Raw genomic sequence first — 20,471 nt, 5'->3', positions numbered from 1 at the left:
AACCACTTAAAACTGTCATAATATACCACAAACTTTTGTACACTCTTATTTACAGAGAAAGAAGCAAAATAGTCATCCAAAATATTTTTAAAAACCTTTTTGATTCAATTGCTATACCTATCAAAAAAGATGGGAAAAGATAGGCATATTTTCTTGTGCATATTTCTTCTCCATTTCATATTTCACTCAGAATGCATATATTATATAAAAAATGAAAAAAAGCAAGCAGGAAGGACACAAACACAATATGCATTTAAATTGGGTTCTGTTGTTGGTCGGTTGGTTGAAGAACAAGCAGCTAATTTAAAAAGGCAAAATACAGGAAAAGTGCATCAATTCCAATGATTTAGTATAAGAAAGAGGCCTATGCATGGTGATGATACTAGCCAGGATGGAGTCTCCCAGAAGACCTCTGATTGTCTACAAAGGCTTTAACAGAAGTAAAAACAAACAAAAGAAAGAACAGGGATAAGAAACATGAGACCTCAAGAGAAACACAGAAAATATCTTTCCATGAGGCTTCTTGGAAACTGGAGCTAGACAACTTCTGGAAGGGGCAGGTATTCATTTTTTGCTGGACTTCACAAACTCATCTATGCATCACCCTGCTTGACAGAGCTCCAGCCTCACCACTAAAGCCAGATCTGAGTTGTTTTCCTCACCCTCGGCAGCGCTGGAGATTTTCACAGGTACTCATGAGACAGCAGCGCCAATCACAGGTGTCAGCCTGATTGTGCTAAGTCACTGAGATCCTCTGCTTCTGAAGCATGTCAGAGTGAGATCTGCTGACTTCCATGGCTTAGGGCTCAGCCTCTCACCATTGGTGAGAGACTAAAAAGACCTCGTTTGTCTTCTGATCAAACAATTCCATCTGCCGTGTGTGATATGCTTCAGAACATTGACAGATCCAACTTATGGTGAGCTAGAATCCAGCATGGAGATACTGAAGTCCTACCAATCTTATACTCCATTTTTGCTGGTCAATTTTCAAATATGATATTAAAAAAAGGCAAATTACAATAATGAAGCTTATACCGTAATCAGTGTATCCAAGACCCACTCTAACCTTTCACCCATAAGGCTGCCTTAAAAAACAAGGCTATTTGTATGATTTGGGAAAAGTTAGGCAACACACTAAAATGTAGCTCAGCACATCATTCATTTGAAATGGAGTTTTCAACCAACATTTAAGAAGTCTTCAGACATACTCAGTTACATTGGCCCAGATCCTCAAAGGTATTTAACCTCCACTCATTTCAATGGAAGTTAGGAGCCTAAATATCTTTGAGGACTGGGCCTTTGTGCTTAGTGAATGTATTTAAAACTCACAGTAGGGCAGTAACCAGCCCTACAGCAGCTGGTTAGGAAGAAGCTATGTACAGTATCATATTTTTGGCTTTATGATAAGGTTACCTAATCCAGTGACTTTTCTTTTGCCAACATACTTGCCTTGCTCTTTTGTCTTGAACCCAACAGTGGCGTGGATTTGTGAAGGCATCCATTTCCTAGCCAATCTTAAACTGCAGAATTTGATGGGTTTGCAGAACCTATTTGGCTGCCATCAAGATCTCATAAGCCAATCAAGCCTCATTCTAGTTATATATAAAATCTTTGCACATCATGTGGAAAAATGGAGTGCTAAGTTCTGCAAGTAATAAATATATTTACATTGCTTTGAACTTAGCAACTTAACAGTCCTCTCTTCTCTCTATATATCATTAGAATTGGGAATAGGAAATCGAGCATCAAAGTCTGTCACCACAACAGAGAACTCTTAGTGTTGTGATAGGGAGAAATCTAAAAACTACACCTGAGTCCCATCGAACATGCAGTCTTTATCAAATCCATAAGTGTCTGGTAAGCTCACTGGCATTCTGTACCATCCTGAAATGCGAATGGCTTTCTACCTGGTTCCCCAGAAAGTTACTTGCTTCTTTTTAAAATGCTAGAAAAAATGAAAGTAGCTTTAGATCAGTATCATCAGTCTTGTACCTTTCCCTTTTTGGAAGGGTCTCTTTCCTTCCATCTCTGCCTGTTTGGGACAGTCGGCTAAAAGTGGCTCTTGAACCTGACAGTAAATGGGACATGTTAACTTGCCATCCAAGGGATGTTAAAACATGCACATTTTTAGAGACCAAACACCTCTCTGCTATGGGCTCATTTTCTACTAGTGCATGGAGTACAATACACCAGCCCGCTAATGAAATCTGCTTGCTAAACATGGCTAAATATAGCCCCATAAGTAAATACTATGCGGGTAGCACCCAAGTTTTCTAAAGCTATGATGTGCTAATCTCAGACTGTATAATGCAGCCACTCAAGTTTATAATATGAAAAGAAGTGAGGGAGGCAGGAAAAGTAAATCCTGTGCTCCTCAACTGGTCAGCCATGGAAGAGCCTCCTTTACCTCTGTATATGCAAGTGGTACCTAATAAGCAGCTCATTTTCCTGTAGTGAAGATTCCCTAGAGACGTGCAAAACACCATTGCCCACCTCCCATGCAACACTGATGGCAAGTGGATACAGTATAATCCCTGAAGCCTGTTCAGGTCACAGCAACTCCTGCCGATGAAGATATGATTATCCTAATGCCAAGATTCACCCAACAAACTACTCAAAGCTATCTAATTCTGCAGAAACAAAGGAACTACAGTAGCACGTGAGCCTATTTCAAGTCATGTCAGTGTACAGATATAAGCCAAAATACCTCTTTGTATTGTAGATGGAAAAGGATCTTTTAAAACAGTATCAAATGAAAAGACCATCCATAGGCTATCCCAAATATCCCCTTTAAATCTAGCAATAAAGACAGAGTGCATTTTCCCCAGGAAGTGAAGTGTACAAGAACATATGTGCAGCATAGAAACATCATACACAAACAATGGAAAACATCCCTTTTGAAAATTCAAATAAAAGTGGATCCCATTGGGACCAGATTGCAAATGCCTTCCAAAGTGAGGCAGAAAAATCAGCCTATAAAACATGCCCATGGTGACCTGTAGCTACTTCACTGGCCTCTGAAGCAGCTGACAAATGGAGTATGAAATTTATACTTTAAAACAAAAGCCCTAGACTCTGTGCTAAAAAAGTTTGTTAAATATCTCTTTACGTTTAAGTTCTGTACTTTTCTGACATCTACCTAAGCACACCCATTTTTATCAAGAGGGAAATGCAGCAGTCTTGGCTACAGAGCTGCCAACAGAGTTTGGAGTCAGCTTTTCCTTCACTTAATAGAGGGCCTTGGAAACCTTGTTCTGCATGATTGTCCAGCCTGATGTTGCATGTTGATCAAGCCTGTCAAGGCAAAGTGCCAAAAGTCACTTCATTTCCCCAAGGGAAAAATCAAGAACCAAAATTTCCATTATTAGATGCATATTGGGAGAGGATTGGGACATGATTTCAATAAAAATATGTTTTAAACCTTGCTAGCTATGGATTGAAAAACAAAAGGGGTGTGCATCTCAATCTCAAAGCTCCTCCCTCCCAAAGGGTATTAACTGTTAAATAGTTTGACTTACATTTAGATTTTTATTTTAGGGTGGAGAAGGATTCTTTGGAATTTAGCACATCTCTAAATATTTTTGCCTTGACTGAACTATTCTAAGGGATTTGCAGCAAAAGAAACCCGATGCTTATCCAGAGCTGCTCTCAGTGAAAGCTGCTTCACTGCATTCATTTCAGTGTCTTGGATGGGCCAGGAATGGACACTCGGACAAGGTGAACCCTACACTTTTCAGTTTACAAAGGATTCCCTAACTGAACCCTACAGTTTGGTTCATACAACATCCTAGGAACTAAACCCAGTAGGCTTGCATGGAGCTCAGACTGCCTCTATGGCCAGCCTCTAGCTACCATACATCTTGGAAGCCACTAAACATATCTTTTCTGCACTGCCTCCTCAAACAAACTCCCTTAGCAAGCACCAGCATCCCCTACTTTCTTCAAGTGTCCTAGTGCCTGCCTCAGGGTTTTCTGCAGGAGTCTGGGTGGAAGGAAAAGCAGGGAAGGCATGCTTTCTGATTTCCCACCTGTATGTAAAATATCGGCTCATGTTCCCCCAGACATTTACGAACACAGGCAGAGGTTGATGAATGCATAGAATCTGGAACTCAAAGTTCATTTTCAAGTGGATCTGAGGTTTGATGCCATTTTACACAGCAGTATTAGACAGTAAGATTGGCTCTGTTGCCCACTAAAAGCTTATGAAGAGAACAGCTGTACAGAGCTCCTTATGATGGCTATCTGATTCCATTCAGGCCTGACACGTAGTTCACCACTAGTGCAGCTCCACTGGCAGAAGTTAGTGTAGGCAGAGCTTAGTTTTCAATCACTTTTGCCAAATGGCCTTCTCTGAGTCAAAAAACCCTGAGTCATGTCCACACTGAAGCTCCCACTCTTGCTTTCTCTGCTGGAGCTGAACTGATGATGAGTTTTCCTAGTTTACACACGGACCTGAGGTTCATGTAGTGGGCGGCAGGGAGAAGAGCAGCATTTAACATGCTCTGCTATGATCCCAGCTACTTTGTACAGGTAGAAAAGGGACAAGGAGATTCAAGTCATGTTTTTAAAAGATAGGTCCAGTAATTCTACCTGACAGCCAGGATGCAGAATAGGGAGCCCTTTCTCTTTCTCCCACCCAAAACAGGGAGAGAGTGCAAAGCAGTATATTTTCCAAACTCCTCTTAAAGAAAAAGATGATGCTCCTGAAGTGCCAAACAAATGTATGCTGTTTTCAGTCAAAGCTTTGGAACAGAGCTTACCTGGAGATCAGAACTCCATGGGGATAAGGTTTTGAGCTTTAGATCTCTCTAAGGAACAGCAGCTGCTGTACAGCTACCAATGAACTTCTCAAAAGAATTAACCCCCTCCCATCCTCAGTAATCACTATTACTGTGCAGGCGACAGAGGTAGTTAAAAAAAAAAAAAGAATCCAAAAACACTAATACAAAAGAAACAACTCTTGCTATACTGTACATTCAGAACCCTGTGGCCACATCATTGTCCTGACAATGAGCTAATTTAAATTAAAAAAAAAAGCGCCGATGTGTAAAAAGCACATCCCAAAGTCAGTGCTGTCTTAAAGCAAATGTTCTCTTTCAGGGAAAGCAAATGGAGTTCTTGATTGGTTAGGAGTAGGAAAAACATTTTCCAGTAGCTGCCTTCTCACTTACATGGCATCCATCTCTCCTTTACCTTCTTTAATTCTGCATCACCAGAACTCTTGAAATGTCTGTCTCCTTATAGGAAATGTTTCTGTAACCATTTTTTAAAAGTTAAAAAAGACGTGATCAAAAGACGACTCGTCTTCCCAAGCTAGCAGACAGCTGGTAGGGTAGCGGCTATGTTGGCATTGACATTTTGCTCCAGATGTTGTCTTCCTTCCCTCAAAGTGCAAACCTGTGGCTGAACAGATGTTTAACCCCATTTGGCTTTTCCCACCAGAAAGGGAGGAACATGTTGCTGCAGTTGTGCTTCCAAAGGTCCACTTCCATTTGGCCACCCCTCAGTTAGCAAACTGCTGATAAAAAGCAAGTTTGACTCTTTCGATGTGATGGCAAAGTTTAATGGCTGGCCCAAGTTTCAAATCCATGCACTCCTGAACAGTGGGGAGAGTGAGCAAGAGAAGCGCCTGACCATCTATTTCCTGTCAGGAGACAAACAGAACATTGATAAGGCAGAATTAGTTGCTCATTTACTCCCATTCAAATTTTGGCTTCCTTAAGTTTCAGCTCACGACTCTCTACCCCTAGGAATTTGCTCTTTCACTTGTGCTGTTTCAGTTAGCTAGAAATCTCCCTCTCATTACCCACTTGCTTCCTTCCTTCCTCATCTTGAAGTGCAGGTCCATTCTAAATTGTCTAAACAAGGGATCATACGGTTTCATCCTTACTGTCTCAATGGTTCCAAAGAAAATGTATTCAGTTTACAAGTAATGGGATTTTTTCCCCCTAATTTCTAGCCCTGCAAACTCAATCTGTGTTCAGAGAAGCAATCTGGGTTGTGTTCTCATGCATCCCCACACTGTAATACCGGTTGTGCAGGCCAAATTACACCCTCAATAACACCTACAGCCTTCATATTATGCCCTTAGCAAAAATTTGTGTTCACCACCCAGGAGGGGCCTGGCAATTTGTAGTACTGGGCACTTAACAGGCAAGACTGGCAAAACCTACCTTTGAAAAGTAGATGTGATATGAAAAAATACATTAAAAGGATTCTCACTTTTGTGCTGTGTTTTTGATACCCTCTTAAATATGCATTAAAATTTTTTCCCTAATGAGTCCCTGTGATAAACAAGGCTGAATTCCCACTCTGTCACTTCGCGTGCAGAAAGAGGGGCCACGCAAGGATTCTAAAAATTAATACTTGCCACTCCAGGCTTGTACTCAACTATGAAAGATACAGCTTCTCTGACCTTGGCTTGGTAAACGCTGCCACCACCCAAATGCAAAAAAACCCCATTTGAACCCAGGAGGAGCACTTGGGAACTCCTCCCTGTGGGGTACCCTCAAGCCCTTTCACCCTCCTCTGGGGAAGAGCTGAGAAAGAAAACAAAGGAGATTAGCTGTGGCTATCAGCTAATCAAACAACATGCACAAACCTCTTAAGTCACCAAAAATCCAATCCTGCTCTTAAAAAAAGTAAATTTTATTAAAACAAAAAGAAAGAAAATACATCTGGAACATAGGCATTTGCTAGTTTTTAAAAGAGCAATTCCAAAAATTAAGCACTCAAACTAGCTTCATAGGGGTTTAGCTTAAACATTACAAGCAAACAAAAGCATCAGGGGTTAGCACAGAGGAGAGCCACAAACCTGATAGTGTCTACCTAAACATTCCCTATCCAAATTATTTCTTCAAGGTATGGAAAATACTTTTTCATACTGGGTTCAGATCTTACACAGCATTTCTGCTTATAGCATTGCTACTCCGTGTTCCTGCAGCCCAGAGAACAACAGACAAAGGGAAAGCTTTTTTCCCCCCATTTAAAAAAAGTTCTAGACTTCCCATTGGCTCTTTTGGTCAGGTGCCCACTTTTTCCCCCACTTTACGTGGGGGACTTTAACCCTTTACAGGTAAAGCAAGTAAAGAACAGCTACTCAGAGGGATTTTACAGCTAACTGGCTGTCTGGGTGTCCATCAAAGGGAGTTACCCCCCACTTTATTTACCACTCTTCCTCTTTGTTAATGCATCAGCAAAGCACTGTGTGATGCCTGGTAACAAATATTTAGCAGTCTCCAAACTTTAAGGTTTACAAAGCACTCTGCAACTGTTATTTATAGTAAACGGTACAATATTTACAAATCTTTTGATATTGGGAGTGCTATTTGGGTCAATATAACAAGCTCTATATCCTCTTTCGAATAGGTCACTGAATTCATTGTGACCTGTTCTAGTTGCTGCATATCAGTTTTCTCCCAAGTCAGTTTCTGAAATCAACTGCATCACATAGCAAAACATTCAGTAAGCAACGGAACATAATCAAATGCCTCTATTCTAGAACAAGCTGTAAGAAATAAAGGTAAAGTTTTTTGCCATATCAAAAACATTATAAAAACTGCAGTAACATATTTTACCCTTTAGTAATTAAAACTGGTTTCATGTGGTCGGTCAATCAGCACATAATGCAGCTGCAGGTTCATGTATTTTAAAAAGTGTTGCATACCTGATCCAGGAAAATTCTGGCTAACGGGGCGCAGTCTGTGGATTTGAGGAACCGAACGACGTCAGCCACGCTCCATTCCAGAGGGTTACTGTCCAGTTGCAGCTTTTCGGCAACTTCAATCTTTAGTTCCTAACCCACCCACCCCACAAAACCCCAAAATGTTATGTTTGCCATGTCCAGAAATATTGCCATGATCACATAGCATGTTCTTAAAATAATTCTGAACTTGAGAGGCAGCACAGTCCAGCGGAATGCTAAGAATCGGAAGTCAGGAAGTGCTGAGTTCTAAAATCCCAGCTCTGCGAACGGCTTGCTGTGCTGCTTTTGGAAAAATTCCCAAAACTCATTATTTTAATTTTTTAAAAATTAGTGTAGTATCCTCTAACTCTCTCCCAGACAAGTTGTGAAGATTAGTAATATTTGTATACTGCTTTGTGCATGGGAGATGCTAGTCCCCTCAAGTTCATGGTCCCTGCCTGACACCAGGCATGGTGATGCGCAATCTCAGGTTTTTACTCCATTTTTCTCTGCTCCTGGATTCCCAGAGAGCAGCAGGGCCTGAAAACTCTTATTTTTGCATGGCCAAGAGAATGCATCTTTCCCATTCAAGTGCACAACTCCCCCGGTTATCACTGTATCGCACTACAAGTCTAGACTAGCATCACATACAATACACAAGCAAAACCTTAGCTGTGACCTTGGCAATATTAGTCTATTCATTTGGAAAGTTATTTTGCACTGTTATGAGATGATCTGAGAATATCAGATCACCATTAAGGTTGTATGGAAGTGAAAGTTGTGGTATGTATTACTTTTCAGCCTGTATTGGAGATGGAACTGAAAACTTTATGGAGTGCTTCTGATAGCATTATAAGCAATCTGACAATGGCACATTGGACCTTCTTATTTTCATGCTTCTTAAGTTTAGGGTGGGTTCTGATACAATCACACTACATTTCATTACAGTTATGTTAATTTTAAGTTTTAATAATTGCAGACTCGAGTCCTGAAGGAACAGTTCGGTACAGCAGCAGCTTGTCACTTCATCACAAACAGGAGTTTTTATTTTTAAGAAATACCAAAATTTGCTGATAATTTTGGTAATATTTTCAAAGATAGGATCCTCTTACAACAACATTTTGGCCTTGGCTGTGGCTGAGTGAATAGATTAGGCAGTAAGATCATCACAGCTGCTATCTTAACCCCCTTTAGAGGCAACATTTGCTCTGTCAGCCCTTCTTACAATTCAAGGAATGTCGCCTTTGCATTTAGCACTGGGAAGACAGGACACAGCATGCCCAGGTATACACTGGAAATTAAAAGCAACTTTCAGTCAGGATGATGAGTGAAATTCACAGCAAATTGCCAAATGGAGGAAAAATTGTGAATTAATGGTATCTCCCTCCCCATGCCTGAGGAAGTGATCAAACCACTGAGAAAGTAAGAAATTTTGTATTTTAAGAGGTACCTTTGATGAAGGGGGTTTATTTTCATCATCAGAGAAGGAAAAGGTCCGGAGCTTCCTCTTCCGCTTGTCTTGATCCTGAGCCAGGCAGTGGGACAGTTCACTTTGCGTGGGGGAGGAGGACCGCGATTTCTTCTCCGACACTTCTGACTCTTCAAGCAGTTCATCTTGCTGCTCTGAGGTGCTGTCCTCACTCAATGATTCTTCATCTATGTCATCCTGGTCATCCTCTTCCTCTCCGCCACTTCCCTGAAGGAGAAGAGAAATAATAAATTTAGAATGGGAAATTTAATACATAAAAGTCCTGTGACAGTCTCTGATCTTTACACTCCCAGTTGCATGCAGTGCTATTGTAATAATGTTGGTCTCAGGATATTAGAAAGACAAGGCTGGTGAGGCAATATCTTTTATTGGACCAACTTCTGCCAGTGAGAGAGACAAGATTTTGAAAGATACTACCTCACCCACCTCCTCTCTCTGATCTACAGTAACTTTTTGGCTGCACAGAGTCTAAAAGAACTGGTAACTGGCTGTGCAGAGTCCTATTCCACCACCGAGGCAATCTATGAACATGCACTGTACTGTGCAAGTTTCCTGTAGCTGCATACCTGGGGAGAGCCAACTGGAGAATTGTCCACTGAGGTGGAAGAACGTTTTTTCTTATGGACAAAGAAGTGTTTTCTTCTCTTCTTCCTCTTGCTTGTTTTCTTCATGCCTGCTTCCAGATTACTGTGGCCACCTGGTGGTCGGCCAATTCTTTTGTTTTTCCTCTTCCCATAATAGTGCGCTACATGGACAAAAGCAAAAGGCGTGTGTTTCACATGCATTGTGTTGTAATGGAACTTCAGCATCATTAGTTATCACTTATCAGCCCTCAGGAATGCTGAATCATTTGCAGAAAGCTTTCCAACAGAAATCCCAACTGTGGAGAACATCAACATGAATGGGTCTATTCTTTCCTTCAATACAATACATCAAGTATGCATTTATTAATAAAGTTAATCACCCAACAAAGGGAGATTATATTTTTTTTTAGTTCTGAGAAAGGCCTCAAATGAACAGTTTTTGGTGCAAACAATATCATCAGCTATAGAGTGGCAAATGGTGGTGATGGGGTCTGTACAGATTTACTGAGATGATACATAATCAACACTCACTGTGGCCAGGAGTTCAAATTAGTAAAAGACATTATGGAAGCAGCTTATTCTAAAGCAGAGTGGCAGGAGTGACATAAAACTTTTAATGAAAGTATCCAGGAATTAGTTTTTGTCCTAGAAATCAGCAGCAGGAATTAATACAACATTAGGCATAATAGTTAATAGTTGGTTTTATGATGTTGCAGTTCACTGTTAGATAATCATTGTTTTGATCCAAGATACAGGTATCTAGGTCTATATCATTAGCACTTGGGCTGCTCATTAGGGTGAATGAAGTGATATATAATTTGTAACACATTTTGAAATCCTTCTGGATCAAAGGCACTGTCTAAATGAAGATCATTACATTGGCAAAAAACCCTAGTATCTACTCACTGTATTTGGTCTTTGTCAGGATAGAGCAGTTCTCTGAACACTTATCTAGCACCATCTGTGGGCCAAAGAGATTTGGACAGCATTCCAGTTTGATGCAGGTTGCTCTACAGAAATCTGCCACCCGATCTGCTGTTCTCACAACCTCCACAGTGGCACGGTAACTCTTCCCTTTGTACCTGCCATTGGGAGAATATCATCAATAATCTAGCTGGTCCTAATACTGTTATTCACTATGATAAAGGTGTTGTATTACATTATCGACATCAAACATTACATATTCAAAATAAGTTTGAAGAGAGCTTTTATGATTGTTGATCCAAAGCCCAAGTCCTCCCTTTAGCAACATAAAATGACAGATGCACATGTGAATAAATATTAACAAGCTAATACAGCATGGGCAGTTGCTGTGCCAAGCTTCGGCACACTGCCCTGCTAGTGTATTTTCAAAATAATTTGGAAGAAATATTCCCATAGTTTATATGGGCATGGAGACTAAATCATCTAATCTAAGATGGTAATGCAAAAATTGCCAATTAATGTCCATTGGCATGTAGACACCTCCTTACTAGGAACTGGACTGACTTCACCAACTCACTGCAGAGGCCACTGAACAGCCATTAAATGGATAACTTACAGACCCAGTGAACTCAGGTACATTTGGCAGGTTATTTGGATGTGGAAAGCTATACATCACATTACCAACCCTCTGTGGCTCCAACCACTCTTCCTCAACCTACTAAGCAACTTATCAAGGAATGGAAAGGCTAGTAACACCATGGCTCCATGTGCCAGAATGATGGCTTCTCTTTTGACTGAAGACAACAGATTAATGTTTTCTCTGATGCCAGCAGAGGATGAAGCAATAAGAAAGGGCATCTTCTATTTGTCCACTAGCTTTATACGACGCAGACAGATTTTCTGGAGGAACTACATGGTGTGGGGGTGTTGTGTATAGCTGAGTCAAGCATCATTCCCTAGCTTTGCTTTTTTAGTACATCCAGTGGTATATGCTAGTGAGTCTATTGGAGATACCTCAGACCACAGTTCTTCTACTTAGAATTACATACTGGCCCTAAAATCTGAAACATGGAGAAAAAAACAGGCAGTGATTTTCATAGGTAGCCTGCCCACCCATCTCTGACCTCACTGTTATATCAGATGAATATATTTAATAACTGCAATAAGCCATTCAAAACTGACCTTTCCCTTCTCACAATATTTATTTTATTTACATAAACTTTTCTATGGACCCATCACTATACCGGAGTACACAGAACTCCCACGAGGTAGGTAAGTATGTCCATTTTACAGATGGGGAATGGAGGCAATGAGAGAGTTAGTGACTTGCTTAAGGTCATGCAGTAAGTATGTGGCGGAGCTGGAAACAGAATCCTGATCTCCTGGTTGGGTAAAAGTCTAGTAGCCTCAACTACAGCACCATCCTTCTTCTCTTTTGGGTAGTTAACCAAATGGCTCAAAATTGATGGGTTTAATAATTATATCATGTTAACAGGATCACAATATTCATTCAGTGTGGTTCCTAGCCACATATTGGTTTCTCAGTAATAGTGAAATCATGGACCAATAAGGCCCCCAGGAGCGCTGGGCAGCATATTTGCATCAAAAATGTAAAAAGGATTCCCCAACCCAGCTCTTCCCAGTGCTTGACTCCAGCTCTGTAAACAGGCTAATATTTAAAGGGAAATATTTTTCCACTATGGAATTTGGCTGAAGGTGCTGACAGTCTGAAAACCTTCCCTGACACTATTAAAGCAGAAACACAAAACTATCTTCAATCAAATTACAAATCCTTTACCCTTTTGCTGCCGATCTGCTAGTGCATATGCCACGTTGTACTAGTTACTCCAGTAATACTACACTGAAATCAAAATAGTATCAGAGCACATCTGATTCAGTAAGCAACAGCATACCAGCTGAACTCTGCTGGATGTTCCTGAAACATTTTGCGTGAGTTGGAGGGTTTAGTTATGCAGTGTCCTTATTTGTCTTGAACAAATCATTTTCTGATAAGGCAAACAGCTAAACAAAAATGTAGATTGCAGAAGATATTACTACTGGGATCAGTTGGACTGAGATGTGGAGCAGGAATTTACTTTGCTTTCAGGGTCTCTCCATGCCCATGCCAGGCAGCATCCTCATCCAGCTGGAGTTCTCGAAGTACACGGCTAGGTTTGTAGGCTGCATTGATCAATAAAGTGAGAACCTGCAAATAAAGATGAAAAGAGGAGGGAAAAACCCATTAGGTTATTTATAAGGTAAATACATTTTAAAGAGCAAGGGTGGATTGGCAGATTAATTCCATTTTTCTGAATTAACCAGCATCAAACCACTACTATCTGAGATTTAAACTCATTCATAGTGGGATTTGCGAAAAAAAAAAAAAAGCAACTGCTTACATGATAAATCATAACAGACTGTAAGCAGGGTCTTGCCAAGTCTTCAGAATTTGACTGCCAAAAGATGACTAATTTCGTCAGCTTCCAGAAATTTTTGGAGATTCACTGTCCTTGTCTCATATCACCCAACTTAATTCAAGGGTAGACATTATAAAGCTCAGGCAGTCCTGGGTAATGCCAGTGACATTTTGCTGCCTATACATGTTACTTCATTCCTGAGATTTTTCCTATTAATCATGTTTATTATGATAATTCCTAAAAGACAACTAAGAATGCCAATTGTGCAAGACACTGTACGAAAAATAGTAGATGGCCCTCCCCCCAAAAGCTTGTAATATAAATAGATAAGATAGACACTGGGTGGGAAAAAGGGTATAATTCTGGGTATCATCCAAAGGTATGATCCTGTGTAATCAATGACTTCTTGGCTGTGAAATCAGTCATGTGCTACAGAACAGGGCATGAGAATCTAAGGTTTCATTAAAAAAAAAAAGTTTCCAGCTTGTTGCAGTGATCATCTGCTCACATTTGCAATTTTATCAGTGCAGTGTTGCCTTCCTGATTCTGCAGCCAACTTGAATAAAGAGCTCTGAAAAGTGCTAGCAACCTCATATGTCAGTGGGGTGTTAATCACCTTGACATTCAACCCATCTTTAGATTTCAGAGTTAATTATTTTCGCACTCATCTTTTTAGCAGAAAGATCGAGATAGGATGCTTATTCCTACAGTCCCAAACCACCTCCAAACACATTCCCAGGTGTCAAAGGCCTCAATCTGCGAAACCTTCAGCTTCACCCCATCAGCTTCCACAAGGTGATTATATAGATCAGCTCAAAACTCAGATACATCAAAAACCAAAAAGGAGGGGCAGCATAAAATATATTGAGCATATCAATATAAACACAAGGGCTACTATATTGATTGTAGTATTCATTTTCATAATTAAACTCCTGGATGGATTTTCAAAGACGCTGAACACCTGTAGCTACTACTGACTTTGGTAGGATCTGTGGGTATTCATCAGCACTTCTGAAAGTCAGGCCTTTTTTAATTTAAACAAAGCTGCCACAGAATTTCCAGTCTGCCACACTGGGAGTACTGCAGAATCCAAAAGCCTTGCTATATAGATAGGCTCAGTTTGCTGTGGAGTACCCTGAGCCTTGCTCGAAAGGCCTGCAGAAGTCCACAGTGAAGCAAATGAAACTATTCAATTCACCCTCTATGAAATGAAACATCTGTATCAACATAACATAGAATCTAATGTGGGAAGAGCTAGCACCATTTGCAGTTTAACAAGCAAAGAGACAAAACAAGGGTCATCGTTCCTAGAAAGGTTGCAAAAACACCTCCACAAAGGATCTTGTGCAGTTGCACCATATTCTGTCCATGAGAGAACACCATTTCTCTAGTTAATGGAGCACAAAATCTACTACTTAAAAAAAAAAAAAGACATTTAATATGCAACAAAGGTCCCTCCCAGAGGCAGCTTCTATAATCTGGTTCTTTCTCACAGGAATACAGATTTGTCATGACAGATAAAACCAATGGTTCATCAAAGCCAGCATCCTGCTTTGGGTAGTTGCTGATGCCATACGCTTCAGAGGAAGGCGAATCCTGTGCCCCTATAATGCTGCTTGGTGAACTGTACAACATAAGTTACAATGAACTATTTCCCAAGTCTCATGGCAGTCACCTTACACCCAAGGCATACCATCTGCTTATCTTTAACCTGCTTTGCTGCAAATTTATTGAGGGTATTAATTTATCTAACTCTGATAAACTCAGCTACAGTATTCACCTGTGGCTTACTCTTTTTTCCCCTCCAGTTCATGCAAAATGTTTACACACACACACACACACACACACACACACACACACACACACACACACACACACACACACACACACACACACACACACACACACACACACACACACACACACACACACACACAGTTGCTCTGCATCAGAAAAACGTACATTTCTGCAGTGGTGCAGCTCTACAAATGCTAACTATAGTAGAAGTTGTAGACGGGGTTCAGGTTTTTTGACCACCATGTTGTCTGTCACCAAAGGACAGGAAAATGCTTACAGATTTTCTTAGCGGATGCAAGACTACTGTGATATTTATACATGGCATGGTTTGAATTTTCCATAAAATCATAAACTCAGAAGAGGCTGTCACAAGTGGCTTGGTTGCCAGAAAGCCTTTCCTAGGATCTTTGCTTCCTGATTTTTGTTTGATGCAATAAAGCAGAGGACTGAGAGTTAACTCCACACTTAACCCACATTCTAGTCATTTCGGGAAAGTTGTACTAAAGTGGGGAAAATATTCTAGAGAAAATTCCCTAGAAAATATTCACCATTTCATTTCAGGAGACATTGCACTCCAGACATATTGTTGTGGAAAATTCAGCAAAATGACTATTGTCACAAGCGCCATTTTCATGGGATTTGCTGTGTAATATTTTCTTGAAAGGAGGCAGTTTTCAATTGGAAAATGTCTCCATTTTCACTCACAATGCTGTGTGTGAGTGAAAAAGTCATGAATCTGGCCGCTTTGCACAGACATAGGCCCAATTAAGTACCTGCAACAAAATACAAAAAACTATTTAAAAAGAGAGAGCTTTCCCATTCAGTTGGGAATATTTTGCACAACTACTTTTTTTCACAGGACAGAAACCATATTTCATATATTCCAACACAATACACAATAGAAGCTTTTTGGGCTGCTTGAAATGCCTCTCTTTTTTTTGCAAAAAGAAAAAAGTGCTAAAATATTATAAACTAACTGGATGTTATAGGGATTTTAATAGGGCTGAACTATTCTGTCATCAGCTGGTAATTTTCAGTAATGTTAATTAGGGTTTACTTGACATAAAAATAAGAAATGCAATAATAATGAAATGATTACATCTCTGGTGGCTCAGAGGTATTTTACCACATCTCTAACCACTCAATACCTTATGCTTAATTTTAGACAAGAAACAGAACACTCACCAACAATAATCATTCCCTTATTCAGTGATTCTTAAACTTTTATACTGGTGACTCCTTTCACATAGCATGACTCTGAGTGCGACCCCCCCCCACTTATAAATTAAAAACACATTTGTATATATTTAACACCATTATAAATGCTGGAGGCAAAGAGGGGTTTGGGGTTGAGGCTGACAGCTCGTGACCTCCCCCATGTAATAACCTCACTACCCTCTGAGGGGTCCTGACCCCCAGTTTGAGAACCCGTGCCTTATATTGATTAGTCCATTACCAATCTCTAACTGAGAGTCACTCTGGGAGTTTAACATACAGTACTGTACACACAACCACGTGCTCATAACCCTCTCACCTCTTTAAGGACAAGAACGCAGTTCCCAGGTCCCACAGACTGAGGCAGCTCTGCAATTCTCCCTTTGTTAAGGTAAGGTCCTGAGAAGCACCGGTGGTTGAAGTAGATCTTTGGACAGCAGTACTTTCCATTAATTACAACTGAGAAATGAAAATCAGCAACAAAGATTTAGATCATGCAAAGCAATCTCCCCAGCCAAGACTGGCTTCTTGAAAAGTTTAATATTTTGTAAAAAAGTTTAAGCCACATACATTTTGGGAGTTAAAGTGTCACATTTGCAACGATAGCATTGATTGTAATTGATGCTTCTGAGATGTACTTATATTTTACATGCATGCTCACACCCTTGTTTATGTATTGGCAATTTCCGTATAACAAAGTGAGCCCAAAACCAGATCCAGTCACACAGCTCTGCAATTTATCATAGGTCTTTGACTGCCCATCTCATCTCTGCTCTCCCAATGATCCATTCCCTGCAACTACTTCTAACATTGTAAGCAGCAAAAAACACTTGGAAAAAAAAATCAGCACCAGAAAGGTTGCCTCCTTTTTCTACGAAGAGTCAGTATTCTGAGGCCCATAACAGGCAATATTCATTCTCACACCAGTTACAGGCTTAGGGTCACATGTATACTTATCCAGGCTAGAGATGGGAGTTTCATGCCATTAAAAATGGCATATTACCAATTTTCCACTGGAATACACAGCACTTTTTTGAGTAATAGAATTTTTGGAGAAAGCAGACATAAGAATTTGCTATTTCAGGTAATTTTTAAAAGGTTCCAGAGTGCATACCCTTTTAAAAGCCTTACACTAGATAGAGTAAATAAGGTACCTGATTTCAGAAGCAGATAGATATGTAAGTTACCACCGATACAATTTAAGAGATTTCTTGAAAGGGGCTAGATGTATATGATACAACTACATTAAAAGCAGGCTGTTTCCCTTTCTAAAAGGTAGAAAGCACACATTTCTAGTCCTGATGGAAAATACTGGAGCTTACTGCTAGTCTTTGGTCCTGATCACTTGGTGTCAGAGACCTATGGCCATTGTCATTTTGGGGAAATTTAATATTGTTCAATGTGGGGAAAGTGGAAGAGGGAGGAGTTGAAAGGGAATAAAAAGGACATTCAGGAAACATTTCTGTGGCAAATTTATTACAAAAACATAAATCAAAAGCTGGCTATTTAAAGTTCTTCATATGTTTGAGCCATTGGAGTCCCAGTGGAGGTGGACTGGAGCGCATTATACAGGTGAAATGGGCACAGAAGTATGACAAACCTCCACTAGAAAATGGCTCTGTAACATACAGTATGAGATTATATCTTACATCTCATGCAAGTCTATGACCTGCACCCATGCTATCTTCTTCTGGGTAGGTGTCAGAAAAAGCAAGGCAGGGTCAGACTGGGTCAGACCACAAAGAAACTCCATTGTACTGAAGGAAATGGTGCTGGTGATTTAACGGGAGATATTCTTTCTTCTAAGTAAGCCTGATTCTAAGGAAAACTATGCAGTTGGAGGGGGAAAAAACCCACAAAGGTCCTAGCCACATGATATAATTGGAGAAGATTAGTAATTCAAGCACCAGAGTTCTTGACAAATTTCAAGTCCAGTAATTACTGCTCCCTAAATTCTCCTTGCAGCTTCAAGCAGTGAAGCTATTTGCTACTTCCTAACCTAAACTGTTGTATAATATTGCTTTGCATTGTTAAACTGTTAATCCTTGTTTTCAGTTTGCACGTCAGTTAAAGTCTGTAAAACACCTTGGAATCATTCAGAATTTAAGCTGTTATATCAATATATTTATGGATGTACAAATATAAAAATAATTTTACTCTAGTAGTCCTATAATTTTGATTGAAAAGCACTTTAATCTAAAAGGCCCTAATTCCAGTGGTTTATAAACTAACATATTGACATTATATCTCCATTTTAAAACCAGTTAATATGCAAAGTGGTACAACCTTAGACATGCATTTTACTGTGTGGGAAATAGAACAATTTAGGGTTCGATACTATGCAGCTAGAATTGTATAGCTGTTTCATCAGCAGATGTACTTATATACATTCTTTTAACACTTCAGAAAATGAGTAGATTTCGCCATTTGGCACATGAGTTTTTTACACTTTGAAAAGTCTTGCTTTATAGGTGATGATCAAGTTATCACAAAGACAAACAAACCTGCACATCAATATAGTATTCTAACAGTTCAGTATGGAATATGAAGTGTTTGTTATAACAGCCCAACCCAAGCGCCAGAGTTTTATGTATCTCTCTCAATATTATTTTTAATGTATTTTTGCTGGGGTATGCTTAGACATTAATTTGACAAGAATTTCCTTGTCTCACACAGCATATGGGATTTACTGGTATGTATACCATTTATATAGCTTAGAGGAAAGTGTTTTGTAAACAACTGGGTTATTAAGACTAAATATTTCGGCTCCAGGTGCTCCTAGCACATCCATTGGTGGGAGAAAAGATTAGGTGTTACAATAATCCAACTTCCAGCTTCAAGACATGTTCTCATTGCACCATGTGCAGCAGTAATTGTATGCTGTTATCAAGTTAAATCTTCCTTGCCGTTTGAAAGATTATCCCTCAGAAAAGTTTTTACCCTATTGTACTAATTCAGGACAGCTGAAGTTATTGAGCAGCTAGACAATTATGCCATAGAGATACAGAACTCTTCTACCTTCTTAACCCAACAAACAAGACGCTTACCTGAATCAGTGGAATTCAGTTCCTGGTTCTTCAGCCTCTCATGGACAGCCCTTGAAGACAAAATTCTGAAATGGAGAGAGGACGTTGGGAAGAGACCAAGGTTGATACATCAACATCCAGATTGCAAAAAGGTGAGGTCCTTTCTCACTTCCAACTTAGTGTGTCAAGCCTAAGGTTTCAATTATCTTTGTAGTATTTAACAACTTTACTCAGGCTGCAGGAAGAGCTAGTTGTGTTGATCTAGCTCAGCTCTATGCCAGTAGTGTTCTTCCCTTGTTTGAAAAAGCCAGGTGTGTCAAAGGTGCATGGTAACACAGCCCACTCCATTTGGAGACACCATCACAGTTTTTACATTTTGCATGTTTGAAAAGATGTGGATTCAAACAAAAACTAAAACATACTTCTAATGGCCCCATTTAAAAGAACAGGTGGCTTGGCATGTTAGGAGAGTCTGTTTTACTGAAAACAATGGACCAAGTACTGGGATGTCCAACAATATAAAATCTGATACCTACAATGATATCAAGGTCAGCAAGAGTAACTGTACCATTGTGAGTGTCACTTGAACAAGCTCATGCTACATAGTTTCACAAAACCTTTGAAGATGAGAACACAAGGATGGTCTCTGTTTGAACTATTTTTTCTCCCATTTTCCTCTACTTTTTCAATCTGGTAAGCATCTCATGTAATACAACTCCCACTCTGGAGGAACACCCTAGCTGCACACTATTTGCATGAGAGCTCTTACATGGTACAGCTGAACGTTCCCATCAAATAATGTGGAAATCTCAATTGCACAACAGAACACTAAGGAAGTCAGATTCTGTTTCTCAGAGCACATGTACACTGCACTCTCATTAACACTAATGAAGGTGGCTGTATGCTCTGAAGGGAGAATGAATCTGAAAATGAACTGAAAAGAGTTGAAGCAATCATCCCAACTCAGGATAACCACTACAATAGTTCAAAGCTTCCATAATGAAATCCACATGATGACAATGCTGACAAATATTTTAGACAGCAAAAAACCTTAAGTATCCTCCAATACTGGAAGATCACTCAGCTTCTTAAAACAAGGGATGAAGCAACAACTGAAATCCCAGAATAAAATGATCTATTAATCATCAGTGCAGTCTATATGCACTAAACTGTTAAAACCACAGCTTCCGACTCAAAGAGTGTCCCTGAACAGTGCTGTAGCTCTCAATTCAGAAGGGCAGAAAATGTTTTTCAGTGTTAGCGGGAATTAAGTATAGATATAAACTCAGGCCCAACAAACGTCACTGTCCCTTTTCTATGAAACCAAAGCTGCAA

The 20,471-nt window shown here is 39.9% G+C and overlaps 1 protein-coding gene across 4 annotated transcripts in view; it reads right to left on the bottom strand.

The window, feature by feature from the left end:
- Nucleotides 1-20,471, bottom strand: part of SFMBT1 (Scm like with four mbt domains 1) — a 135,302-nt gene continuing 114,831 nt past the window's right edge. For 3 of the 4 annotated variants that reach the window (XM_050957754.1, XM_050957753.1, XM_050957756.1), the window contains 8 exons: nucleotides 19,158-19,222; nucleotides 16,430-16,569; nucleotides 12,778-12,887; nucleotides 10,664-10,839; nucleotides 9,740-9,918; nucleotides 9,135-9,380; nucleotides 7,667-7,795; nucleotides 1-5,644 (listed from right to left, as the gene is read on the bottom strand). In XM_050957754.1, coding sequence (XP_050813711.1) covers nucleotides 5,504-5,644; nucleotides 7,667-7,795; nucleotides 9,135-9,380; nucleotides 9,740-9,918; nucleotides 10,664-10,839; nucleotides 12,778-12,887; nucleotides 16,430-16,569; nucleotides 19,158-19,222 — 1,186 coding nt within the window. In that variant the 3' untranslated portion in view covers nucleotides 1-5,503. The remainder of the gene's footprint in view (nucleotides 5,645-7,666; nucleotides 7,796-9,134; nucleotides 9,381-9,739; nucleotides 9,919-10,663; nucleotides 10,840-12,777; nucleotides 12,888-16,429; nucleotides 16,570-19,157; nucleotides 19,223-20,471) is intronic. The other variant, XR_007774994.1, reaches the window with a different exon arrangement.

This window comes from Gopherus flavomarginatus, chromosome 6, assembly GCF_025201925.1.
Source record: "Gopherus flavomarginatus isolate rGopFla2 chromosome 6, rGopFla2.mat.asm, whole genome shotgun sequence".
Lineage (NCBI taxonomy): Eukaryota > Metazoa > Chordata > Testudines > Testudinidae > Gopherus > Gopherus flavomarginatus.
This window is presented reverse-complemented; position numbering and strand designations above follow the sequence as displayed.